The following is a 24,775-nucleotide window of genomic DNA, read 5'->3' on the forward strand; positions in this document are numbered from 1 at the left end:
TCACAAGTTCTGTTTACACCTTTTATATACTAAGTTAATTTAAATTACGGCCATTCTACCTCTTGTTATCCTTTAAGAGTACTTTGATCTCGATATAATAAATATTGAAAGGTATATCCGCCTAGGATATTTAGGGGCTGTCACGTTATAATTAATATAAGTCGCTGCCTTCGCCCATATTTAGGAACCCAGCTTGGCTTCTAGAACTGTAAACGAGTGATTAAGGTGGGGGTAAAGCGGCGTAACATTAACGGCGTACAGAATTCTAAATATACGCTTAGCGAAATAAGACGAAGTTAGGATTAGTCCGCAAAAGACCATAGATCCTATCACGATTTCCTAATCGGGGATTTGGTTTGCCACGTAATGCTAATTCATATAAACCCACCTAATTACGAATCCATCCATCTTAGTACAAAATGGATCCATTTGGCTGGCAATTCGGTAAATTCTGGCCCATCCACTATATCAAGGGTGTAATAAATTAAATGGAATGATTTCGATCCTTGTCGGAGCCGAATTCTAATCAAATATCGGGTTAAATAGCGACTAGGAAACACTTAGAGGGTATAAAGTAGTAGTAAATTACGATCTCTTCTTTTCTTTAGCTTCTTGATTTTTAATTTACTTAATTTTAGAACTATCTCCCGAGATCCTCCGTGCTTAACCCCTAACCCTTTAGCGGCTAGATTGTGCGCATCTTGGACGGCTTAGACCAAACCTTTTTAAAAGAGCTCGACTAAGCCTTACAAACGCTTCGGATACTAAGAACTTGCTCCTCCATAGTGGGAGGCCTCATTTACCGCGGTAGCCACCCGGTTATAGTTACTACGCGTTAAATTAAATGCGTATTCCATGGGAACTTCCACACAAAAGTCCTCATATCTAGCTTGCCCAAACCGAAGGACTAAAGTGGGGTAGTATATTCCCAGAAATCAGTGATGTGTAGTATCTCTGATTAGTTCTTAGTTCCGAGCTTGTAAAAGGAACACCAGTGATACGACACGTTACCAAGTCTCGCCCGTTTATAATCGTGTTGTTACACTATAACGCTAGTGTTTCTACTTAGTAAGAAGTTGCACCGTCCTATCCTGTCATATTATCAGAGATGACTAATAATAACTGATAATCTAACAGCGTCCTGCCCTTTTCATGTCACGTTACTTAAAACCTCCGCACTTTACGAACCTAGGAACTTCAGCCTTGTCACTGACTATTGGAAGCCAAGCCATATACTCAAGGAACTTACCGCAGCCTCGGAGGTCTTAACGCCTTGTTAAAGCAGTATTCTGGCATGCTAAGCGCCCCTAACGGTTCCTCAGCGACTTTATATCGGCGCATTGCCATGACAGTAGGCTTAGCAGGTACATCTCATAGCACTTGAGAAGGACAATAACACTTACTTAATATACCTCATATTATCAGGTCTGAAACGGATACAGATTACTTGGCCGTATACGGCAAGCATACGCCATAGCAACGACGCCTCTCCGGCGCACCTAATAGGTTTTAACTCGCCCAAAAGTCAGCGAGCGTAGAGGTTAGAGAGCTCATAGAGATAATAACGGAATACTAATGTACATCGCCATTTTTAAGGTCATCGCTAGTAAGGTCAGGTTGACCCTGCAGTCCGGTGCTGGCCTAACCACCTAACTTCTTTACCGAGTCACATCGTGTGTTACCGCCATAATAAGGCCATGCAAGTCGCTTGGCGAGGCTAATTCGTCATTCGGCTTCAGCGATCCAGCGACGGGGAACATTTAAGACTCTTACTAGCTGTTTCTTTCTTTTACTAGAGACAATGGTAAGTAACCCGTATTGATAAATGTTGTGTGCTAATGAAAGCGAGTCTCTATTATCTCGAGCTACGCAGACTGTCACAAGTGTCTCAGAAAATAGAGCTAAAGACTCGAGACGCCACTAGACTCCAGACTGGATTAGGGGTAGGCGGGTGCTTGCACAACACAGCTTCGGCCCGTAGATCTTCCCTAACAGCCCGAATACCCTACAACTATAGTGGGTATCATTTCTTAGGCTGCAACCCCGTCTTACGCTAGCACACTGGGATCCGTTACGACTCCTATCTAATATTAGCATTGCTACCGCCGCGCTCTTGTTCATTTTTGCACTTCGATTTGTCATAAGATATAAGAGGAAAGTCATTTGACAAGATGGCTAGCGGACTTAGTGGACTAGGAAAACTCCCTTCTGTAACACCTAAACCAGGGAAAGGGGCGAAGTCACGTGCATTTAGCAAAAGTGTTAGGACGGACATGTCAGCCAACAAGCATCCGGCGTCTGCTCAACTCGGAGTGGAGGTTACACTCGAACCGCTCTATAATGGGAACGACGCAATGTAGGCTATGAATTATGTATTTGAAGTTGCGCTAACGCACCATCTAAGGGCTCGTCCGCCGCCTCCACCGCCATTAACACGTCCAATACTATCAACAAAAGTAGTGTCGTTTGCGGAACGACGCGTGCATATAGCATTATTAACAACGGGAGACCTAGACAACAACTTCTTCAGCCAACCGAACCCGGACTACACTTCTTCATCTTCTTCTTCGGCCCTGAGACAGCCCATTAATTCACCTGCTACGCCGAGGAGGAGGTCTTATACGAAAACGTTGCCTCTCGGACCACCTCAACCGGTGCCGGGGCTGGAGGAAGATGGAAGCGTGACTTCGTCCTCGCCGAGTTCTTTCCCTTCGTTAACTCCAACCCTACCACTTACGCCGCATAAGTCCTTTCGTACTCACGGGATTAATGTCAAAGGAGAAATCATATCTGTTTTAAACAACGCAGGGGCAGGTTGGAAACGGCACATCCGCGTCTACGGAGGAGGCGTTTGCCTCGCCTGTACGGCATTGGAAGGCAAAGGCGAGTTCTACGGCCATAAAGTGCGGCCCGAGGAGCAAAGATAGCTTTAAGATCACAGTTTGCTATCAGACACGGAAGATGATAATGGACATGACGAACCGATCGAGAAATGTCGTTCATATAACATTGGAGTCTTTGCATTGATTGCGTTCCTGCATTTTGTAGCATTTATCGGTCAGATTTTTTGGTTGAACCTCGCCTGTACAGCTTCAGGGCAACGAGGTACCTGTCATTAGTGGCTGTGTCTGCTCGTCTTAGCATACTGGATAGACGATGCTTTCCAAATCCCCGGGAGTCTAAGCAAAGGCCGAGGCCGTGGATGATACAAATACTAGATGGTCATAACACTCACCTCACAGCCCGCTTCATGCTTACATCCTCTGGATAAGAATTGCCTTGGTATACGTGCCACCCATACTAGCGAAGCTTTACAGCCCCTTGATAAGATCTGGGTCTCCTCTCTCAAACACCATTATTACCAGAAGCCAGGGAAATGGCGAGGTATCTCGGCCACTAAACCCATTAACAAGCAGAGAATGCTCACAGCTTGCACTGCTGCTGCTAGGAAGCCTTCATAGAGAAGATCTTCCAACGCGGCTGGGAAAAACTAGTATTTTCCTACTTAACACGACCCAAGTCTACAGGATTAGGAGCTCTTCCCTTCCACCTCGCTTACCACGGCCATTAACAACACAAGAGTCCATAGCAGGCCTCCAATCAATTCAATTGGCCTGTTTTAGAATTAATCAATTTAATCGTCGTCTCCTAAAATTTTAAATGAATTAATCACGAGGTTCAATTAATTCGTCTGCCATTTTTAGTATCTTCGGCTGGGTCCGCGGTGGTAAGCTCGAAAAGATATTACACTGATTTGTATGACTAATGCTTACCAATATACGTTCATACTAATAATTCCTGGGAAAAGCAATTATTCGACTATAAGACACTACGTTTATCAGGATTCCAGACCCGCCATGGTCACGGTCAGGCCTGTACCCGATAGTCGACTTTAAAATTTCATCGACCGTCGAATAGTATGTCGACTGTCGACTTCCGAATGCCAAGAATTTTATAACTTAGGAGACTGTTCACTTAGCTATGATCCTATCACCAAATGTGACCCCCAATCGCTATACACTCTTAAGAAACTTTGCACGTTCAATGGAGGCGGCCCTTAGTGCTGCTCTATCCCATCTACAAGTCCTTCTCCCTCCAGAAAAGACGCGCTCAGCTTCGTCAGAGAGCCCAGGTATAGACAATATTTCGATCGCCATTTGTGATAGGCGTGGCCACTCCTGACGTCTCTCTGGAGAGGGCCACCAGTTAAGTGCACTCATGCCTTCTAAAAGCCTCGTCGGTGCCTGGTTGATAAAGGTATCCACCTCATCGTCGTTGAGATCAAGCCAGATCAACCTAGCAGCACGATCAAAAGCATCGGGCTCCCTTGTAAGGGTCGTCACATAGAGCGATACTAAAAAGGTTGAAACCAGCCGGCTGCTTGTTATCCCTTTTTTGTGCACCTCTACTACTCTTGTACATGATTTTCCTGACCGTAACTCTGCTTTTGAAAACGATGGCAAGTTTTCCTCAATCTTGACACACCTGTAGTAGTCGAAAATCGATGCCTAGTCGTGTCTACATAAAACACAGCTAATAAAAGACGACTAAGTACTTCGATGGACCAGCGCTCCTTGCGTAGATATGAATTGCGTACTACATCCATGGCTGACGTGCAGCCGAAAATCCGCTGCAGTGACTACGACGTAGTCGCAAACTAGCGCAGGCCAAAGTCAAACTCATAACCGAAGACCCCCACCGACCCCACTAGCCTCACTGTGCAGTACTGTTCATTCATCGCCAACTTATGCTTTTTTTTTTTGGGTTGAGAGTAGTCCTTTCTGTGAGGCTTAGGATGGTGCCCTTCCGTACACTGTACTCACTGAGTCAATCATATGTACAGTAGCTGAGTTATGTTACACCGGAATGTCCTTAGACCAACGAAGCCTGTAGACGTACGAGATTGGACGATGGGGTCTGCGACTAGGTTAGAGTATTGGTACTTTGCTGTGAGTGCTTTTTGAACAGTCCTTCAATCGGTTGGCCATACTTTCCATGTCACGTACTTTACAAGTTCTTGCCTTAGACCAGGATGGATTCCTGTGCTATTTTCATGCCATCAATGGCTGGCGATCACGAAATGTGATGATCGCATTGCCCTTCGCGATAGTACGAGACATTACATCCCCGCCATCGCGCATTTCAAGTTCCAATTGTAACTAAGTTAGACAACATGCTCATATGTGACAGTCTCCAAAATTTTGCAGGCGGCGTAGAGGGGATGGGCAGCAAATTAGGCATAGTCACGATTGCAGCCGATGAGGAACTTGGGGGTAACACATCATCGAACTCGCGGGGTTGGGGGCCTCAGGGTGAAGTTCTGGTTTTCTTTTTTTAGGGCAACAATCAACAAATGCAACATTACTTGATCTCGTCTTCGGCGAAGGATCGCGGCCGTCGTTAATTGAATTATACGCCTTGATATCAATCTAGCCCCCAACGACCTTAAAGATCGTCGGTGACGTCCCCACATGGAAACAATGAGGAACAGGCAAATGACGGATGAGATTGCGCGCTACTCCGCTCAGCCTCTTTCCTAGTCTTTATTTATTAGACACAGTACGAGTAGGTTTATGTGTTACATAGTGTCGCTTACCGCATCGCTTGTCTCCCTGCTTCCGCGGTCGCAAAGATTCAGCGTCAAGTGCTAATGTGTCATAAAGACAAACCCGCATTCGAGTGCAGGGGCATAGTACTAATATCTTGTGATTCATGGGAAAAAAAGCATCATGCAATATGTTTGCTGGCCGGGAAGATGGTGGCAGATAGGCGCGGACTGCGTGGCTGACCTCGGTCATAGCCGGAGAGAGTACATTGAGACGATGTACACTAACAACAGTGGAGCTAGGACCTCATGATTACAGAACTACGAGAAACCGCGCACTTCGTGCTGCAGCAGTGCTAGACGTCAGCATCGTTGTACGTAGCCTGTCACTCATTCAATGCTGATTAGTGTCATTCACACTAATAATCTCCACTTGAAATAGTCCCATATGAAGCATATCCAGCGCCAATGTTGGAAGATGTTAGATGTGTCTTGTTTGGGAGGCTCAGGTCACGTTCATATTGGCTATCATTGTTTAATGCTTTAAGTTGTCGAAAGCCGTACGATGAAGAACTAGTCCTCTCTATCGGGCTTAAGCCGGGCCACCGGGGACGGTCAGGGATAAGGGAGAGTCTAATTATACATATCAAGCAGGCTTGCAGAACTTAAGCCGTAGAAGAGTCAGCATGCCTAAGTCATGATGAAACGATTCCGTCCATTAAGAATGTATCAATGGAATCCACCTTGCCTTTCGAAAGTCTGGAGGGTCTTGGTCGACCACTACAGAAGCGAGTGGTTTCAAGGCCATGCTCAAAGCAGGGGAAGACACGAAGAGCTCCTACTTCTCCTTCTGTGAGTCGGACTTCCGAATCACGGCACCTCCGAAAGAACGCACGAAGATGCCACAAAGCTTGGCATAAACCGGCCTTAGGCGCAGGACCACCATACGAAACATACATCCAAAAGCATGAGGTATTGAATTCGGATCTCGGAACACAAGATGATTGTGATGGAAATGGAGAGACAATCACAGATCCTGTTCCCGGCAATGTTTATTCGGTAAAGTGGCCCTACGATCAAAATAAATATGCAACTGTCGTACTTCCAGCTGGCTCGTTTGAAAGTGTGGGCATCACAGATACGATTTTTGACACCGGGCTGAAAAGTCATATTCTGGCGTGCTACAACGTAAACAAGCGGATGAGAACTATCATGGGATGGGCAAAGGGTTACGAAAACGAGGGGCAAAAAGCAAGAAATCGCAAGTTTCTATCTTGTATCTTGATAATGAGCTCGACATCCCACTGGACGGCCTTATGGCGATTCCGAATAGGCCATTACTCGATTGGGTAGCGGCCAAGGACCTTCGTTGCATAGATCTACAGAATCCGAAGTCGAACCAAATCAGCGGATACCAATCGGCATTGATGTTCGCGAAACGAATGCAGTCTTGCGGGGAGCAGCCTCAAGAGACGAGGTCGAAAACTTCAAGTAAGCACGGATGCCATGCAGAACTGATTCACATGACGGACATGATCAACATAGTGGACCATGGAAGTATGAACACAGAATTCAGTCCGCCTTGTGAAACTCTTTGAAGCGGCGTATCTCCATCCTTATTAGTGACACTCAGCTCGGCCCCTTTCCCAAGGAGCAGCTTAACGATCTCTTTGTGTCCTTCAAACGAAGCAGCCTGTAGCGCGTTGCCATACTGGCCGCCCTAAGCATTAACTTCGGCTTTGGCATCGATCAACATCTGCACAATCTCTTCGTTTCCTACCCACGACGCAGCCTGTAGCGCGTTGTCAAAGAGACCGCCCTGAGCATTGACATCAGCCTTAGCATCTATCAACAACTGCACAATCTCTTTGTGTCCTACCAACAAAGCAGCCTGGGGCGCGTTGCCATACTTGCCGCCCTGAGCATTAATTTCGGCCTTGGCATCGATCAACATCTGCACAATCTCTTTGTGTCCTCGCCACGAAGCAGCCTGTAGCGCGTTGCCAAACTCGCCCCCTCGATTGTTGACATTTGTCTTCGCATCCATTAACATCGCTTTAACACAACGTGACAGTCCGCCAAGTGATGCATAGTATAGGGACGGCGCTACAATACTGTTTATAAAAACGGGGCCTCGTTCTCCGTACAGATTATGTAGAGGATTCCGTTTATCGAGATCGCAAGCATTGCAGCCTCAAATGGCACTATTTGCTTACGTTGTCGGCCTGGAAGGCAACTCCTGCTTAGTATTGGTATTTATTCTTGTGTTGCCACAGTTTGGGTCATTCTCCGCTAGACTTGGTCTTATGAACCAAAGATGGCGGACACGGCGTTGGAGCTGACCCTACTTTTGTTATGCTCTCGAGAGTTTTTCCAATAACATAGAACACGTAGTGTGTAAGACGACAGAACCTTGCGAATAAGGACGCCTTCCACCGGTGCAGTTACTCACGTCCCGGATTGCCCAAGCCACGCCATGACAGAATCTTGCGGGTAGTGAGGCATAACTAGACGAACCACGAAATCCTCTAAAGAAAGAGTCTGGTAAAGGTTGAAATCATTTCATGTGCCGTACAGTACAGCTTCCAGCTATCTCACATTTTATCGCCATCGCTTTCGGCCAGTGAGATTTGAAGGAAGCTTATGACTAATTGGATGTTATCTGTCCTTGAATCGCTTGCCACGACCGGCCTAGCTTAAGCGGTTATGATTAAGAGATTGCCACGTCATCAACGCAAAGACAGGGCTCATAACCTTACCATGCACCTGACTGGCTCCTCTTTAAGGGCGATGACTCTCGTATCTAAGCGCGGGTATAAGAATACACTTTTGAATTGGCGTTCCACACAAGATCGGGCCCCGTCTCGTATAAAACACAAGCACTTCCGGGAAACCAGTTGATCACAACGTTTTGAAGAACTGCAGAATTCATGTACAACAGGGCCGCTTCAAGGTCCCTACAACTAGTTCTCATCATTATCCTCGAAAACCGTGAAGGAGTGAGTCAACCTATTGTTACACTGGAAATGATAGATGGCTTCCCCAAGAAATTCAGAATTACAGGTGGTTATGGAGATGTGGTTTTCACAGTCATTGTAGAAAATCGAAGTAGCGACATGAGATTAGACCAACAACCACCACCGTGAGCCAGCTAGACACGGCCCCTATTGAATACTGAAGACAACCGATTCTCTTTCTGTCTGCAGTAACTGCCCCTCCATCACTCCATCGCAATATGCCTCGCCTATATAAGCCCAAATCATATCCTTGGCACTCCGGAAAGGAACTTCTGGACTCAAAACATATGGCACAGTCGCACCATGCAAGATGACGACAAAGTCACCTTCTTTCATATTTTCCGGTCCAACACCAACGTAACCGTCTTCAGTCATGTACAACTTGCGACCAGCATTCCGAAACATAAAATCTGAGTAGACTGACCATCCTGTTCCGAAGACAATCTCGGGGTCCACGCCCATTCTCTTCACAGTTTCTTCACGACTACTGCCATCGGAACTCGGCTGATTGTCGAATGTGAATCCACGTCTACTGCGCATGAAGGACAGCCACCTGGCGGTCCACTGAACGCGAACAGAGTTGATGCAGACGCTAATGATGTCCATAACGAAATCTGACAAACCGAGCAGCCAGGTCTTAGCCGCGGCAATGGGATCGGTAGCACAAAGATGGATCACGTCTGTCTCGCTAGATGGAATCCAGTAGTAAGGTGCTATACCGACCGTCTTTATAATACGCGGAAGGGAGTAGGATTGAATAATCTCTTGTATGTCGATGAGCTTCTGGCCCCAGATGGAAACTTGTTCGTAGATATTTTCGAGCTCAGAACAAGCTACAGCGGGGGCATATCCATACTTGTCAGCCATATACCTCATGGTAAGGCCGAAATCAGAGAGCCTCACCGCAACTTGATTGCGATAAGCTGCCTCTAAATATTTGGAAAATGGGCAGTTAGCCATACTGCCAGCTCTTGACAAGATCTCATCTGCTTCTTTGTAGAATCGCCTCACCGACGTATAATCCAGCTGGCTTATATGAAGCGGTCTCTCTATATCTTCAATGATCACACACTTTCCAACATGTGAAATCTTCCCAATAACAATGCCAGAAATTGAAAGCTGTCTGGTCGCTCTATCAATCCTAGGAGGTATATCTGGCATTAATCCACCAGCAGCATGGACTGGCTGCGTAAGGCTCAGATATCCGTGAGGCAGCTTTAGATCGACTGACCAGTCCGGCACCCAAGAGGGCAAATTCAGAGCACTCTTGGGAAATTGCGAGAATGATAGTAGATCCGTGTTTTGACTTACTGCTATTGAAGCGAAGTCGACATAGACATGCTCGCAGGGCCTCGTGTCGCCCTCAGCTTCGGAACAGAGTACTTTGAGTCGGCTATAAACATCATCCCGGTCAGCCAGACCCATCACCCCCAGAAGCCTATCCTCGGGTTTCGAGCAACCAATCTTGATGCCTTGAGTGTCTCGATAAATCACATTGTACTTGAGCACGACGTCGTAATAGTTATGTTTCTGCCCTGCCTCATGAATGGCCTTTCGTTCTCGAAAGATCCGGTGGAAGGATTGCAGCAACTCGTAAACGAGTGTTACACTATTGAACTCCGCTTTAGACACGACTCGAGTCTCTGTCTTCATCCAAGTTCCATTGTATATGGGAAAGAAGGCACATGAACAACGGAAACATTCGAAACACAGCGCTTTGGATCCGCAAAGGAACGTCACGTCCGGCGCAAGGCAGACTTCCTGGATGATCCAAAGACGATTGAACCATGGCCTCTGGAGGACGTCAATCCACATCTGGTGTGAGAATCGGTCTTTGAAGAGGCTAACCAGTCGCAGAAGATCATCTTGATCCTCCTCCTTCACCCCTGTCAGTTTGGTGGCAGGGTTGGGTTCCGTCACCGCATCGTAGACTTCCATCCAGTGGGACTTGTTCGGGCCTATCAAGCGGGACATGACGCCTTCCTGATTCAGTTCCTTCACGTTATCGAAGAATTTGTCAGATAGAATGGTCGGGGTACCTAACCAGATAATAACTCGACGACATTGTGTGTATATGTCCCCCATGAGCGGGACAAGAACCGCCTTCTCATTCATATTCGACTGATCAATGCATATTTGATCAATGAACATGGGAAAATCAGTCAATCGATTAGCGGATATGCTGTGCAGTGCTTCTTCAAGTGGCCGATGAATCCACAAAATATGGCGCTTGCCGGCTGTGTCGACAATCACCGGCCGATTTGGCTGTGCTTCAGGGGGAACGGCCCAGTTATAAGAGAGTGTCTCATACTGAGTAAGTGAGGTATCGTCCAGGTCGGCTTCGACTATCTCAACACGTACTATATCTGAAAAGGTCGGCAAGAGATGTTTTACGGGAGAAAGGAGCTTAACAAGGCGGAAGACCCGAGGCCGGGTAGCCAATGTCCGATACGTATATTTGTCCGCGCCAAAGACGCTCGGAAACTGGAGTAGCATGATTTGCACAGAAATTAGAGATCGCAGGTGTGCGACGTGGAAGGTCATGGCACCGTGGGCTATTTATCGATTCTGATACGTCCTGAGCCAGACATGCGTGCGGCTGAACGATGGGCGCTTAATAAATATTTCGCTAAGCTTGTTTTGTACTAATGTGGGCCACCTAGATGTGCAAACCCTTATGTATAGGCCGGCAGGATCTGATACGTGCAGTTTGTACGGGCGCTACGCCTTGAGGAGACAATCCGGTTCGTCAAAATCCCGCACGCTTGTCGCAACCCGATTCGCCAATATACACTAAGTGGTAAGAGCGGAACTCGGATATAGTATAGCTATAAGGGTCGCGTAGGTCGGCATTCCATCCTTCGGTTACGCGTCGGGTAATTTCTTTGCTCACGTACATCTTCGTCACCGGGACGTCGAATTCGGCCGCCAGAAACGCCACCATCTCATCCTAGTATATACCGGGCTTGTCGATCAAGCAACCACGGAGCGTCAAGCATCGGCGGCGAGATGGTTCGAGGTCGTCCGACGGCGCTTTAAGGCGCTTTAGTGGTGCCGAAGCATCGCAGGTTCGCTCGGGTCGTACGCATGGAACGGGCATTACACCCAACAGCGGCTGCAATCTGTTTATTAGTAAATTGATTACTCTCAATCATGGCCTGGGCGCGTTCGTGTGTAGCTCTACCAGGTTTGGGGCCATTGTTGTCACCTTGATGGCGGATGAGTAGATGGTGGCAAGTGTCTTTGTTCTTGGTGTTTTACTGTGGTAGAAGGACAAGAACAAAGGCACGCTTAGGCCACCTAACGCCTAAAAGCCCCGCCATGAGTCGACAACCCCTAATACCTGACTGAAGAGTCCGCTAAAAAGAGACTGTCCACCGGACATGCAAAACTCCATGTGCACCTACCAATTACAACGCTATACGCACCCCAGCGTCAGACACAGGAAAACGACTTGTTTGGCACGGCGTGCAGATCTCGTGACTGGTTCAGCCTCGACGCATCTACCCCGACAATGGCCGCAACGTGTGTCTTGTGCTGGACTCCTGTTCAGCAGGGACGGCTCAGCCTATGTAGCCTCGACAATTCTTCTCTTCGACCGTTAGTTGCAGCCGACACGTAACAAAACACCAGTCAAGATTCGATGGCTGAAGTGTTCGGTACCGCGGCCAGTGCTCTCGCCGTTATCGAGTTAGCAGCAAAGATCGTCAAGCTTTGTGCGCAGTACGGGAAAGACGTTTCGAACGCGAGAGACGATATCGGACGAATCAATATGGAAGTGACGAATCTGAACGCTGTAATCGAGAGCGTCCGCCAACTTTTAGACGGCCCTCAAGGGACAAAGCTCCGCACGGCCGAGAAGCTCCAGTCTACGCTACAAGATGGCCAGGCGCAGCTTCTGAAGCATCTGCGTGAAGATATCAGAGCGGTTGACCATACAACGAAGTTGTGTGCCTTCCCGACTGGGCCCTTTTTCATCCACGCATCGTGAGCCGCCCTGGCTAGCAACTCGCCCTCTATGACGGTATCTTCGAAGGCTTCGGCATCCGAGCCAAACAACAGAGCCTTAACGACCAGGTTAATGATATGGCCTATACAGCGGACTCGGCGCTCCAAAGCGTTGAAACCGAGCTCCTTCCCGATGGCCTCCATCGCGACATCATTATTAGTAGCGTTATCGAGTGTGAAGTATCCAACCTTGTCTTCAATTCCGTACGTGCGTATTACGTCGATAATCTCAGCTGCGATATTGCCTCCGGTATGTCGATCTATAACTTCGGGAGCACCCAATACAACTTTCTGGGAGTTGTTGTTCACATCTCGATATGCAGCCGTAACTCCGAATAACGCGTGCCGGTTCCGGCTCCGCGCGCCATCAAATGCGAGATGTATCTGCCCTGGGCATTCGCGTAGTGCCTTCTTCACTGTGGACAGGTGTATATTGTACAACTCAATAGTACGACGACGGAGGGTATGTCGAGATATAATTAGAGACCTGCCTAACGATCCCATCGGCCTCGAGTGGATATCGTTGTGTATGTAACCTTTAATTCATGACCTGGTCATCCACACCGTACGACTGATCTAGTACCAATGCTTCCTCCAACCGTGCCATACGATTTGCCATCTCCTCCAAAATCTCGTTCTGCCTTTTGAAACTGTATTGCAATAGTAAGCAGATTATCATATCTTCAAAAACATTATCATAGACCATAGGCTTACCCTTCGTGGACGTCGAATGCTCTACTCGTAAGCCATAGTTACATTTCTATGTTTTGGTAGGGAATCAAAACACTTTACAATACTTGGATTCTACAACTTTAGTGTCAGTGAACTCATTCAAGGGATCTTTTCCGCTCGCGCCTACGATGGATAGTCGACTTGAGGAGCTTGCACTCGTTTCTGAGCTTGGCAGACATCTCGTTCAGTTTACGTAGCACGGCCTGTTCGTGGAGGACGGGCCTATACCTGGTCAGCATACGTCTTTGGCAAACAGAACAATCTGACGATACTCGAGACTGTGGAGCTCATCCTGATTTGGATAATGCAAACCCATGTGAAGATGATAGCACTATGATGAACACAAAGCTGTTGACGTACTTATACGATGGAGGTTATGGATGATCGACAAGTGAGGTGAACAAAGACAAAAAAAAAGAAGAGACAAAAATTAGAACGAATTCGGTTTTATGAGCACAAGATACCGAGAACCACCTCTATTGTTATTGAGATGGCTTACCCTTCACGCCTTTTCCTACTTCCTCCCGCAGCCGCCTTTGTGCATTATCTCGCCCTTCGCCGTAGATCAGCGGCAAATAGACATTGAATATCCCCAGCAGCGAATACGCCATATTTCGTTTGACGACGGCGCACCCATGCCTCTCGTTCCCAGACGGGAAAGTCGGATAAAGGCGTACCACGAAAAGCACTCGCAGAAACGCTTGTAATGTCGCGTATCAAAGACTCTAACAACCGTTTATCGCCTAGCCAAGTGCCTTCCTTTGAACAAAAACCGACTTTCTTAGGGGCGAGATGCTCCTGAAGCGTCCATCCACGAGTGAACCATCTACTCTTTCGAAAAGCCGCCTCCCACGGCAGTATATTTTGTCGCATACCAGACACCGAATTGTTTGAGACGTCCGCCAAATAAATATAGCATCGTTTGGCATCGCGGTACCATCGGAACATGCTGTTGATCGCCGTCTGAAGCTCGATGATGTCGGACTTTGTCGATGCAGCACGTGTCAGCCCAGAAATATCGCAACGCATGGATCGAAGCAGGCATCATCTCCGTCATTGCAAACGACTGATCAGGCTTACATGAGGCTGCAGACTGCGGGGTTTGGCCACTGGCTCAGCCGCACGTCCTTAAGTCACACGCAGAGTGCAGTGAGCCTCAGTCATGCATGCTGACCTTTGATTCATCGCGACGTAGCAGTGCTCAGCCTGGCCAGCTTCCTCATACCGCTGTATACATTACCGTGGACGATGAACTGATACAGCAGCAGAGTGCAGTTCTTGAGAGTTGGGAGAATGAATAGGACGTTACGTCGCTGCTAGGCAGGGCCGCCCGCCTGAGTACTTTAGTGGCTGCCCCCGTCGGCCCCAGTTATAATATTTTCGTACGCTATGTGAGTGGTTAATAATGTGATTTCTCAGGGAATTTGTGAAAACAGATGCATCTTGGCAACTTATGAATACAACGTGACTTGGTGTATTGATAGTGTCATCTTTCTCCACGGCTTGTGAGGCCATCCTCAATCGACATGGGAGGACGAAGTGAAGGGTGCAGATGTCACTACTCACGACAAAGCATCTTCGAGCAAGCGACATCCATTGAAGCTGTCTTTCCGCAAGAAATATGCCGATGCCGACACGACGGACAAGACCTAGCTGCCAAGTTCAAGCGCGAAGTCAACAACCACATACAAACTGTCTCCTGCGATAATGATGTGTATGTATCACGTCGGAGTAACGGACTGACGGAAGCGCAAGACCCCGTCATGTTTGTGGCGCATAGTGTTGGTGGTATCATCGCCAAAGACATATGTTCTTACTTCTGTGCTTTCTGCTTGAAATGATGAGTGTCAACGGTGGTTATGATGCAGTAGGAGCTTACCAATGCCACATGCAATCCATCGATCGAACGCTTGTCGAACGAAGCTTGTCGTGTTCTTGGGCACGCCGCACCGAGGTGGTTCGTATGCTGATTAGGGCGATTAGCAACAGCATCGAAAATAGATCGATGAAGAGTAATAGCGCCCTCAGCTTGATGGTCCATATTTACCCAATCTGCATTGGTGTCCTGTAGCTATCGGCTCTGGATTGTAGTCCAGTGCAATTACAGAACGGCAAAGCCGATATTGTCGGCTAAGTCCAGTTTCAAATAGCGTCGCATGCACGAGAAAACGAGATAGTCTATATAACAGTCGTTGGCAATGCAGTTCGATTGTAGTTCCTTCACCAACAAACAAGACACTAAACATTTGCCCATCTCTAATCCATCGTCATTATACATCATGGCTAGGGTGCCGCCCTATTTTTCCTCAGTCAAACCAGCTTCGCTTCCTTAAGCAATCTGCGACATTTCGGGATGAACTGTTATGTCTAGTATGAGGCCGAACTATGTATCGAGAGAATAGTTTACGAGGCGGCAAACAGGATGTGTGGGATTCTCGGACGTTTGGGTCGCTCATGGGTGCCGAGCTCTCCACAAGGGTTTGAGACATTAAGGGCTGTGGTGGCAGGTTTGGAGAAGCTGAATTGAAGACCAAACTTTCCGGCATGACCGATTCTTCATTTCCGTCCATATCAGACTCAGGTTGTTGAGCAGCATCGTCCAATTTTGGTGTCCATGCGGCATCTGTATCGAGTTCCCAAGTCTTTCCCTTCCACTTTACGACGATTGCGATATTTGCGCCCTGACCCGAGAGGGCATAGGCTTCAGATCGCAAGTCCCTCAATAAGCCACTCAGGATTCTGTCTTGATTTTGGGGAGCTTTGTTAATCTTTTGTGTCATTTTGACGTAATGGCTGGTTTTGGGTCGATCGAGTTGAGCTTGATGGTCGTCTGCTCTTCGTATAAGGTCACTATTTATATTGCCTTAATGTTATCCCGCATTGGCCTGTTGGCAAAGCTTGAGTTCTAGCCTAACAATCACAAACTAACAATGCTCCGGTCGAATCCAATCAATCAAATTAGGCAACGCCATGAAGCATTGAGCTTGACGACAACACATCATCAACCGCGATTGGACCAACACTGGCTTGCGTCTTCGCTCCTGGCGGCAAGAGCTGTAGGGTCCTAGTCTCCTTGACCTCAAGGCCGCGTCTTCCGAAGTATTTCTCGCTCTCGAAACTCCACTGCACGTTGAATTGCGGAGGAGATTTTGAACATCAGAACCGCATTTCGTGGGCAGATATGATGTGGAGCGGGACAATATATGCCATGACTGGTTAAAGACCGATCGATACAAGAGAGCCACCATGCCGGTATGGCTTATCACCCATTTGGGTTGCAATCTCTTCTGAGAGGGAAGTATCGCGAGACAAACTGAATAGGAGTGGTCCATGACCCTATCGCCAAAACACCCACAGTCCTTGAACCGCCAACACACGGGATGGTCCGGGCATGTGAAAGGTTGAGACACTCATTTCAGTCCCTAAGCATGCTACATACCTTGCACTTACCTCGAGGCGCCAGGCACGCAGCTACTTGGTGCATAGCGAATAGTTGAAGGAATAGAAAGGAAAGCGCTACGAGAAGCTTGAATCAGATTAAACTTACAGGATAGCATGCACCATTTCACGGTGAAGTACGTCGTGTTACTGCATGCGCTTGAGCGACCCAATGAGTGGAGTTCTGAAGCGGAGAAGGCACTGTAAGGGTTATACCTGGGGAGTCCGCCTGATGTATACTGACGAGGCTCTAGGTCACCAACAGTCATCTGAGCAGCGTTTTCCATATATTTTAATGCAGGAGTGTACAGTACACATGGCGGAAGAGTGAAGCTTAACGGGGTGATGCCAAGATAGGAATGAGTAAGCAGCATCGGCTCATCGTCTGTTTCAAGAAGAATGCACGCAGACGAAGGGAAGAGAGACAGGGCGAGACGTCAAAAGAAATTGGGGGAATGACTGGCTCGATCGGACAAACAGTCACAAGCAGCAGCGATGGCAAAACAGCTGTGCGGACCGTGTCGACTTCGGGCGATCCTCGGCAGGTATACTTTTGTATAGGGTGGCTGGGTATTGTTGTACATTGTGGTCGGGTTTTGCTCAGACAGTATTCTGGTCTCCAGCAAGTGGGACTGTTCTCCTTCGGGTCGATCAGTCTAGAGAGCACAACCAGCAATAGACCTCATTCAGCGAGCACTGTGCACCTCGCGACCTTTTCCGCTCTTCGGCAGGAAAGTGTTGAACCACAGCTGACGCCCAGAACAGGACCTACACCAAAAGTGTCAGCATCTGTCCAGCATACATTTGTGGACGCCTACAGTACCATGGCAAAATACCAAGGAAAGAAAGGGTCCAATCCGAACCTCCCTCCCTATGGAACCGTTCTGCACTTCATGACTTTTTCTGCTCTTATGACCCACATGAAAGTGCTGACCCACAGCTGACAACCAGAACAGAACCTACGCCAAAAGTGTCCGCACTTGTCCAACATACACTTCCTGACATCTACTGTATCACGACGGCAAAACAAAGAGCAAAACGATCCAAATCAGAACCTTCTTTCGTATGGAACCTTCTAGGAACTGCGGCATTTCTGCAAGGCCCACAGGAAATGAATATATAAACTCGTCGTTCTGCTCGACAAACTCAACCTCCTTCTTATTCCTTTCTCCTCATCACCTTCACCACTTTCACTGCCTTCACTACCTTCACCCACCTTCACCCACCCTCATCACCTCCGCGTGTTCCATCTCGCTGTGCTTTGTGCCTGCAGATGTTATGTCTCGACGCTTTCAGAGCTGATAGTCAACCCCCGCCCCGGGTCTCCTTACTACACCACCTACCGTTTGCAGGCTCCCCGTGGACCTGAAGATGACACGACTGGCAAGTGTCTCTGTACTAGCGGGTAAAGGTGATCGCGAATGCCCCTACCCTTATGAGAGTGCCGACATACAACTGACGATCATAACAGGACCTGCGCCAGAAGTGTCCGGACCTGTCCAGCATACATTTCTGGACATCTTCCATGACAACAGCCTGACTTCCTTCTTCCTGTTTCATCGCCATCGCGTGTTCCGGCCGTGTAGGCCGCCTGCCCCCAGATGTAATGTCTCACCGCTCTCTGAGCTGACAGACAACCCCCACCTGGAAGTCCAAGAGACTACACGTGACGTTCCTCACCAGCACCATCGCGGTCTGGCGGGTGAGGCCTTCTGTCCGGTCGCCTTACGGCCGCTTGGACAGTCGTGCCATTTGCAAGCTCTCCGTGGGCTTGAGATGACCCCACCTAAGGGGCCTCTGTGCCCTGCGGGTGATGTTCCTCGCCAGCATCTTCGGGTCCTACGAGCGAAGCCGTCCGAGACTTTGACTAGTCCGGACGTGTCATCTGGAGGTTCTCCGAGCCTACAGATGACCCCCACCTGGAAGTGCTTGGAGCCTACAGGTGATGTTCCTCGCCAGCGCCTTCGGGCCCTGCGAGTGAAGCCTTCTGCAAGAGCTTCGCGCCTGCAGTCGTGCCGTTTGCAAGCTCTATGAGCTTGCAGATGACCTCACCTGGGGGGGCCTTGGTGCCCTGCCGGTGATGTTCCTCGCCAGCATCTTCGGGTCCTGCGAGCGAAGCCGTCCGAGACTTGACTAGTCCGGACGTGTCATCTAGAGGTTCTCCGAGCCTACAGATGGACCCAACCTGGGAGTGCCTTCGTGCCAGCCGGTAAAGTTCCTTGTGGCTGCCCCTCGGGCAGCCAGCGAGCGGAAGCCGTTTGCAAGTGCCTCGAGCCTACAAACGATGCCACTTGGAAGTGCCTCGAGCCTACAGCTGATGCCGTCTGCAAGTGCCTCGAGCCTAGAGATGATGCCATCTGGAAGTGCTTCGAGCCTACAGCTGATGGATTACTCCTTTCCCGCAGGCGTCCTATCTCCTTAGGTTCCTGCGGGGGTCGCAGATATCCATCCCTGTGTACCGGCTAGCGAAGACGGCCTCTGCAACCTGTACGTGGTGCTGGCTACGAACCTCTTTGTCTTGACTGAGATCTTCGGTCGAGATTGAGCAGAGCCAATGCAGAGACGCGACTGTACCTAGTTTATCTGTCGGAAAAACCATCATCTGGTTGCATGAACAAGTCCATACCGTCACGTAAACTGCAAATGAAGCAAATATACAGCGACAAATGATAAACGATAGTTTTTTGCGAGAATTACCTATTAGGAATGTAGTCTTTCTGGCTGCTCAAGTCAGGCCGAGCTGTCGTCCACGCGAGGTGCAGGTTACAATTTTTCCATGATACCTGCTACTACTTGTTGCGTCAAGATGAAATTTCTACTTGCCTGGTGCTCCAAAAGAACGTGCTGTCCGCGTTGCTGTTAAGTAAGAACCTCACCACATCTAGATGACCCCCTACTGCTGCACCGTAAGCGGGAGTTCGTCCATCCTTATTTGCTATCATAATGTCCGCATTGTTCTCTAGAAAGAACTTCACGATATCGAGGTAGCCGTTGCTTGCCGCCACATAGATCGGCGTGGATCCGTCCTTATTTGCAACCGTCATATCGACCGTCTTCTGGAATAAGCTTTTGACCACCTCTACGCGTTCCTTTGCTTGCCGCAGCGGAGACTCCAATTGGCTGCAGCGGCTCTGACTATATTGGACGTTATTTGGATTTTTGAGCCACGCATTCGAAAAAGTGTCTCTATTACTGTTGAACGCTTGCGTTCGCGCTAAGAAAGCGTGCTTGCTTGCTCCGAATCAGCCAAGAAAGATCAAGAGTGGGAAAGGGAAACCGGACTTGCTGAAAATCTCGTGTCTATGCGTCTCCATGATGAAAGAACAGTGGTCTCGTGAGTATAGCACGAGAAAAGTAGGCTCAGAAACAGGCCTCATGCCATGCCGGGCTACTTTTAGCGACGTGATTAATTCTGCATCTGGGCAGAGGGTGCGGACACAGCACGTTCGCGATCGGGACAAAAGTGGACCCTGGAGCTTGATCATGGACTGGACTGGACACCAGCACCAGTCCCCAGCTGGCAGGTCCTGAAGTGAACAAGCCGCCGCGATGAGGTCCATTGTGCTGAAAAAGGACGTACCCGTTTCATGAACCCCATCGGCAGCCTTCGTCCACGAGGCCATTTCCTGTCTTGTTTCTTTCTCGCTCTGTCGTGAGTGAGCGCATGTTGTCAACGAATGAATGGCACCGACTTACAGAAGCGGCTTCAGTCTCAGTGAGATAAAAGGACACACATACGTCATCCTGTAACGTAGTGCAATCTGGACAATCGAGTACACACAAATAGTTGCGAATGGATGAATACTGACCGTAGTCAATTCTAATGGGTGGATGTCCTAGGATCAATTTGGGCTCTTGTTCGGACAAGGGTTCGGTTTGGTTCCCGCTCCAGATGTCGACCAGAACAGCAAGCGGCTCTTTCACTTCGCACGCTAGCAGGCTTTGAAGTGCACAACCCAAAATGGATTTTGGCCCCAACAACTAGAAACAGCCAGCCTCATTAAAGTGTGCTGGCACACGCAGGTCATCCTGTAACGTATTACTATCTGGACAATTGACAATCTAGGGTGGACAACTGGTTGCGAATGGATCAATGTCCGTAGTAGTCGTGTTTGTCGTGTTTGTCACGTTTAGGGGCCAGTCTTGTTCCTCGATAGTGTGGATCGAATGAGGATTCTTATTTAGACGAGGGTGTTCGTTTGGTTCCCGCCTCCAAATGCCGACCGGGGCACTAGTGGGTGGCTCTTTCAGTCCCCACGCGAGCACTACGTTTGAAGGTCAATTCAGTGCACGACCAAAAAGGGGGGTTTTTGACAAACTGTCCTAAGCCGACCATGCCTAATGCGGGTTTTCTTGCATAGCGTTGCATGTACCTGCATGACAAGGTCGCTAACTTGCAGTAGATTGCAAGAGCCCAGTCATCGTGACGCGGACCGCGCTCTGGTCAAGTGTCCTTCATTCCCCACCAGAACGACTTGTCCTGTGTTGTGTTGTATTGGTTTCGGTCAGTCCACTTCGTATTCACAGCAGATCTATCACTAGGTGAGGCTCGCCTACACCATTTTGGGATGACGCCTTTATAGGACATTACGCGACATGCAGTTGAGTGGTGGCAGACTGCAAGCTAACGAAACGGCAAGAGCAGCAACTACACAACAAGTTGACAGTTTCAAGCACGATTACAAGGTCAAAGTCATCGAATTCAAAGATAATCAATCTACATGTCCAGCTCGTTTCTAGCTCGTCCCTGCTCGTCTCCAGCTCGTCTCGAGGTCGTCTCTAACTCGCCTCTAGCTTGTCTCTAGCTGGCCTATACGCTCTTCCCTCCATACATTGCGTCTCTGCATTGGCTTTGCTCAATCTAGACCGAAGAGCTTAGTCAAGACGAACAGGTTCGTAGCCAGCACCACGGACAGGTTGCAGAGGCCGTCTTCGCTGGCCGGTACGCAGGGATGGACATCTGCAACCCCCGTCGAGACTCACGCACGCCACATTCAAGCGGAAGACAACATGTCTCCAAGAAGTCAGGACGACTCGACAGCACGCCCTCTGCTTTGGGTTCGGTTCGGGCGGGAAGGCGCAAACGATAACAAGCCACGCCTCGCAATCGTCAGACTCGTGTCGCTGCGCCATCCCGGGATCCGAAAGAACAAAAGACAGAGAGAGAGTGAGGAAGTCAGTCAGACCAGCTGGATGACAGGGTCTCCTCGGCCATTTGAGGGTGCAAGCTCGACGGGACTCCTGCCGGGCTGGACGTCGGTCTATCAGGAGTAGGTCACCTGCCGGGCTGGACGTCGGTCTATCAGGGATGGATCACCTGCCGGGCTGGACATCGGTCTATCAGGGATGAAGCTCTTTCCTGCCGGGCTGGACATCGGTCTATCAGGAGTAGGTCACCTGCCGGGCTGGACATCGGTCTATCAGGGATCAGACACCTGTAGGCTCTAAGCTTCTTACCAAGTGGACGACAAGCGTGAAGAAGGAAAGAAAGAGAAGAAGTCAAGCTGAGATGAGGCACTTCCTTTTATATTCCTTCCCAGTGGGTCACTTTAACCTGGATCCACCAGCTAGCGGATTGCTCATTGCCCCACTACACCTGCACTCTTCTTGGACCTGCCATCTTTTGGTGGGGAAAAGACCAATATTGACAATCGTCCCCAAACTAGGTTAGATAACTATAGCACCAACTTTCGGTCCACCTTATCATTTTGCATCCTGACACAGAAACAGAGACCCTTTCGAACCATGTTTCGTTCCCAGTCCCCTAACCACCTGACAAATTCTTTCAGTGTCACAACTGATTCCGTTAGCCTCCATTCGTCCAGTCATCTACAAAGGTCGACATTCGCTCCCCCCAAGTCGTCATAGGCCCGAATAGCTAAGCAGCCCGTTTCTCGCTCCCTGTCACGAGAAAAGCGTTATATGATTTAGTCTCCTTGTTTGGGTATTGGCCCTGCTCAGTCCCGACCGATAATTTTGCCGAGACGAGTAGGTTCGCACTATCGCACTATCCGTCTTTCGTTCCTTCGCATTCCTTCGCCATTTCGCACCTTCGCACCTTCGCACCTTCGCATCCTTTCGCCTTGATCATGGTCAATACACAGACAAAGAAATCGGTAAAGGCTATCATTGTGCATCACTTCAATGCCACCCCGATAGACGGCTAGTGTTCTTGGCATGTAGGAGCGCACGAATCCACGGCAAACGCCCAGATTAGCAGTTGTCACATCGCCTCGGGAGTCCGAAGTGAACCCCTGGCATCCACAGCACTGGGGAACAACACTGGGCCACAAACTAACTGATGCCATTATTGGTTCATTTAAGTGCTCAAATTCTCGTCAGATTGTGGAGGCAGCCAGAGTAAGCCGATTTCGTTCCTCTCCCAATCGTGTCCTCGACCCTCCTCCGGTGGTGCCAGCTATTACACCAATACGGAGCTGTTTCTGCTTCCATAAACAATGAATCAGAATGAACACATCCAAAATGGGCCACGGGACATTGCTCAACAGGTGATATGCAGTATGCAGTGGTTCTCCGGTATGCTCATTCTTGGGCGGTCGACGGCATGGACCGATAGTGGGCGTGTACTGTATATGACCTAATGGTGGCCCAAATGCGCTTTCTGGGAGGGTCATGTAGAGTACCGACATTCGAAAGTGCCGTTCATCTGCATCAGATCTGAAGCTTATATGGTTGGTGGACGAAAGCCGCTGCATTTCCATGCCCGTTTCGAGCTTCGTTCTGAGCAGATGTTATTTATTACAACTGCCATTCTTATGCCGCGTGAGGCTTGTCGCGACATTTTCGGCTCGTCCTATTCAGGTATAGTGGCGATCACTGTCGGTCACGTCAGTGCTCGGAGTCGCGTACAGTCACCACTTTTCTTGGATACTAGGAACAACAATCCGTATGTGAGCGGACGAGAAGAAGCGTATACAACTGATCGGACGAGTCTACAAAAACGGCGCGCAACCCCTCGGTTTTCATGTCATGACTGGGCACGATTCTCACCCTTGTCTCTGGCATGTCCAAAAGGCCGACCTCAGATGCCATTTTTGGTCCTCTTCACCATACAGTCAGCAGTTTTCATCGGACGAGTATTGTATTGGTGATGCCACACCAGCACGGATGTTGGTGTGCCATTGGCCGGAAGTATCCATTGGCCGGAAGTATCCATCAGCTGTGCGCCGAGTATGAATTTGGTTCGCAGCCCAATTCTGGGACGGCGCCAAGAAGTTCTGTACGGCTTCCCTTTATTCCCTTTGACTCATATTGCCACATTATTGTAGCGCTTCCGGATGGAATGAAAGCACATTGAGGAGCAGGTGTGATCAAGGACCAGCACGAACAATTCTTGTCACAGACACAGAGACTTTACAAAGTGGGCATGGTGTAGCAAGCAGTCCTACGCAACAACGATACAAAATACGGTGTGTATAATCTTGGGATTGAGCTCTCTGTATGAACAGACATGTCTTTTATATTCACTAATTTGACTATCTATTACGTCTCTGCATTGGCTCTGTTCATGCTGTCAAGACTATGGGTAGATAGTCTGGCAGGACAAACAGGTTCGTAGCCAGCACCACGGACAGGTTGCAGAGGCCGTCTTCGCTGACCGGTTCACAGGGTTCCACATCTGCGACCCCTGCCGGATTCCACATCGGCAGGACACCCCGAAGGGTCACTCGTTGGATTCCACATCAACGAGGTAAAGCACCCGAAGGTCACCTGTTGGATTCCACATCAACAGGGTAAAGCACCCAAAAGGGTCACTCGTTGGATTCCACATCAACGAGGTAATGCACCCGAAGGTCACCTGTTGGATTCCACATCAACAGGGTAAAAACACCCCGAAGGGTCACTCGTTGGATTCCATATCAACGAGGTAAGGCACCCGAAGGTCACCTGTTGGATTCCACATCAACAGGGTAAAGCACCCCGAAGGGTCACCCGTCGGATTCCACATCGACGGGGTAAAGATAAAACACCTCTAGGAGGTCACCTGTTGGATTCCACATCAACAGGGTAAAGC

General features: G+C 48.9%; 9 protein-coding genes across 9 annotated transcripts; 4 read left to right on the plus strand and 5 right to left on the minus strand.

Moving 5' to 3' along the window:
- Positions 1 to 2,050: 2,050 nt before the first annotated feature.
- Positions 2,051 to 3,316, plus strand: BKA67DRAFT_585636 (uncharacterized protein). The gene is made up of 2 exons (XM_046104211.1): positions 2,051 to 2,356; positions 2,405 to 3,316. Exons 1-2 carry the CDS (start codon positions 2,172 to 2,174, stop codon positions 2,925 to 2,927), a joined length of 708 nt encoding a protein of 235 aa, XP_045952096.1. The 5' UTR covers positions 2,051 to 2,171; the 3' UTR covers positions 2,928 to 3,316.
- A 2,066-nt stretch (positions 3,317 to 5,382) lies between these two features.
- On the plus strand, positions 5,383 to 6,185 carry BKA67DRAFT_118301 (uncharacterized protein). Its single transcript, XM_046094930.1, has 3 exons — positions 5,383 to 5,565; positions 5,845 to 5,919; positions 5,988 to 6,185. The coding sequence occupies exons 1-3, from the start codon at positions 5,503 to 5,505 to the stop codon at positions 6,090 to 6,092; spliced, it is 243 nt and encodes an 80-aa protein (XP_045952097.1). The 5' UTR covers positions 5,383 to 5,502; the 3' UTR covers positions 6,093 to 6,185.
- A 736-nt stretch (positions 6,186 to 6,921) lies between these two features.
- On the minus strand, positions 6,922 to 7,598 carry BKA67DRAFT_639726 (ankyrin repeat domain-containing protein; the record flags this gene model as incomplete). The annotated part of the gene is made up of 2 exons (XM_046105743.1): positions 6,922 to 7,265; positions 7,308 to 7,598. The coding sequence occupies 2 exons, from the start codon at positions 7,596 to 7,598 to the stop codon at positions 7,065 to 7,067; spliced, it is 492 nt and encodes a 163-aa protein (XP_045952098.1). The 3' UTR covers positions 6,922 to 7,064.
- Positions 7,599 to 8,709: 1,111 nt separating this feature from the next.
- On the minus strand, positions 8,710 to 11,058 carry BKA67DRAFT_541786 (heterokaryon incompatibility protein-domain-containing protein; the record flags this gene model as incomplete). The annotated part of the gene is made up of 1 exon (XM_046100990.1): positions 8,710 to 11,058. The coding sequence occupies one exon, from the start codon at positions 11,056 to 11,058 to the stop codon at positions 8,710 to 8,712; it is 2,349 nt and encodes a 782-aa protein (XP_045952099.1).
- A 1,147-nt stretch (positions 11,059 to 12,205) lies between these two features.
- Positions 12,206 to 12,553, plus strand: BKA67DRAFT_664640 (uncharacterized protein; the record flags this gene model as incomplete). Its single annotated transcript, XM_046108415.1, has 1 exon — positions 12,206 to 12,553. The coding sequence occupies one exon, from the start codon at positions 12,206 to 12,208 to the stop codon at positions 12,551 to 12,553; it is 348 nt and encodes a 115-aa protein (XP_045952100.1).
- Positions 12,554 to 13,363: 810 nt separating this feature from the next.
- BKA67DRAFT_118315 (uncharacterized protein) lies at positions 13,364 to 14,749 on the minus strand. The gene is made up of 3 exons (XM_046094931.1): positions 13,663 to 14,749; positions 13,430 to 13,524; positions 13,364 to 13,374 (listed from the first exon to the last, which is right to left on the minus strand). The coding sequence occupies exon 1, from the start codon at positions 14,329 to 14,331 to the stop codon at positions 13,846 to 13,848; it is 486 nt and encodes a 161-aa protein (XP_045952101.1). The 5' UTR covers positions 14,332 to 14,749; the 3' UTR covers positions 13,364 to 13,374; positions 13,430 to 13,524; positions 13,663 to 13,845.
- A 274-nt stretch (positions 14,750 to 15,023) lies between these two features.
- BKA67DRAFT_664641 (uncharacterized protein) lies at positions 15,024 to 16,082 on the minus strand (the record flags this gene model as incomplete). The annotated part of the gene is made up of 3 exons (XM_046108416.1): positions 15,024 to 15,130; positions 15,182 to 15,268; positions 15,710 to 16,082. 3 exons carry the CDS (start codon positions 16,080 to 16,082, stop codon positions 15,024 to 15,026), a joined length of 567 nt encoding a protein of 188 aa, XP_045952102.1.
- A 1,688-nt stretch (positions 16,083 to 17,770) lies between these two features.
- Positions 17,771 to 19,014, plus strand: BKA67DRAFT_118684 (uncharacterized protein). The gene is made up of 2 exons (XM_046094932.1): positions 17,771 to 18,717; positions 18,854 to 19,014. The coding sequence occupies exons 1-2, from the start codon at positions 18,112 to 18,114 to the stop codon at positions 18,875 to 18,877; spliced, it is 630 nt and encodes a 209-aa protein (XP_045952103.1). The 5' UTR covers positions 17,771 to 18,111; the 3' UTR covers positions 18,878 to 19,014.
- Positions 19,015 to 19,366: 352 nt separating this feature from the next.
- On the minus strand, positions 19,367 to 19,962 carry BKA67DRAFT_585670 (ankyrin repeat-containing domain protein). The gene has a single exon (XM_046104212.1). The coding sequence runs from the start codon at positions 19,782 to 19,784 to the stop codon at positions 19,542 to 19,544; it is 243 nt and encodes an 80-aa protein (XP_045952104.1). The 5' UTR covers positions 19,785 to 19,962; the 3' UTR covers positions 19,367 to 19,541.
- Positions 19,963 to 24,775: the final 4,813 nt, after the last annotated feature.

This window comes from Truncatella angustata (assembly GCF_020726525.1).
Source record: "Truncatella angustata strain MPI-SDFR-AT-0073 chromosome Unknown BKA67scaffold_11, whole genome shotgun sequence".
NCBI lineage: Eukaryota > Fungi > Ascomycota > Sordariomycetes > Amphisphaeriales > Sporocadaceae > Truncatella > Truncatella angustata.

Bases quoted from the DNA above. Each gene is read 5' to 3' on its own strand.
- BKA67DRAFT_585636 (XM_046104211.1), top strand. From the start codon at position 2,172: ATGGCTAGCGGACTTAGTGGACTAGGAAAACTCCCTTCTGTAACACCT. The intron at 2,357-2,404 runs GTAGGCTATGAA...GCACCATCTAAG, and splicing joins TATAATGGGAACGACGCAAT to GGCTCGTCCGCCGCCTCCAC.
- BKA67DRAFT_118301 (XM_046094930.1), top strand. From the start codon at position 5,503: ATGAGATTGCGCGCTACTCCGCTCAGCCTCTTTCCTAGTCTTTATTTA. The intron at 5,566-5,844 runs GTAGGTTTATGT...ACAACAGTGGAG, and splicing joins ATTTATTAGACACAGTACGA to CTAGGACCTCATGATTACAG. The intron at 5,920-5,987 runs GTACGTAGCCTG...CACTTGAAATAG, and splicing joins TGCTAGACGTCAGCATCGTT to TCCCATATGAAGCATATCCA.
- BKA67DRAFT_118315 (XM_046094931.1), bottom strand. From the start codon at position 14,331: ATGCGTTGCGATATTTCTGGGCTGACACGTGCTGCATCGACAAAGTCC.
- BKA67DRAFT_118684 (XM_046094932.1), top strand. From the start codon at position 18,112: ATGACACGACTGGCAAGTGTCTCTGTACTAGCGGGTAAAGGTGATCGC. The intron at 18,718-18,853 runs GTGAAGCCTTCT...GGGTCCTGCGAG, and splicing joins AGCGCCTTCGGGCCCTGCGA to CGAAGCCGTCCGAGACTTGA.
- BKA67DRAFT_585670 (XM_046104212.1), bottom strand. From the start codon at position 19,784: ATGACGGTTGCAAATAAGGACGGATCCACGCCGATCTATGTGGCGGCA.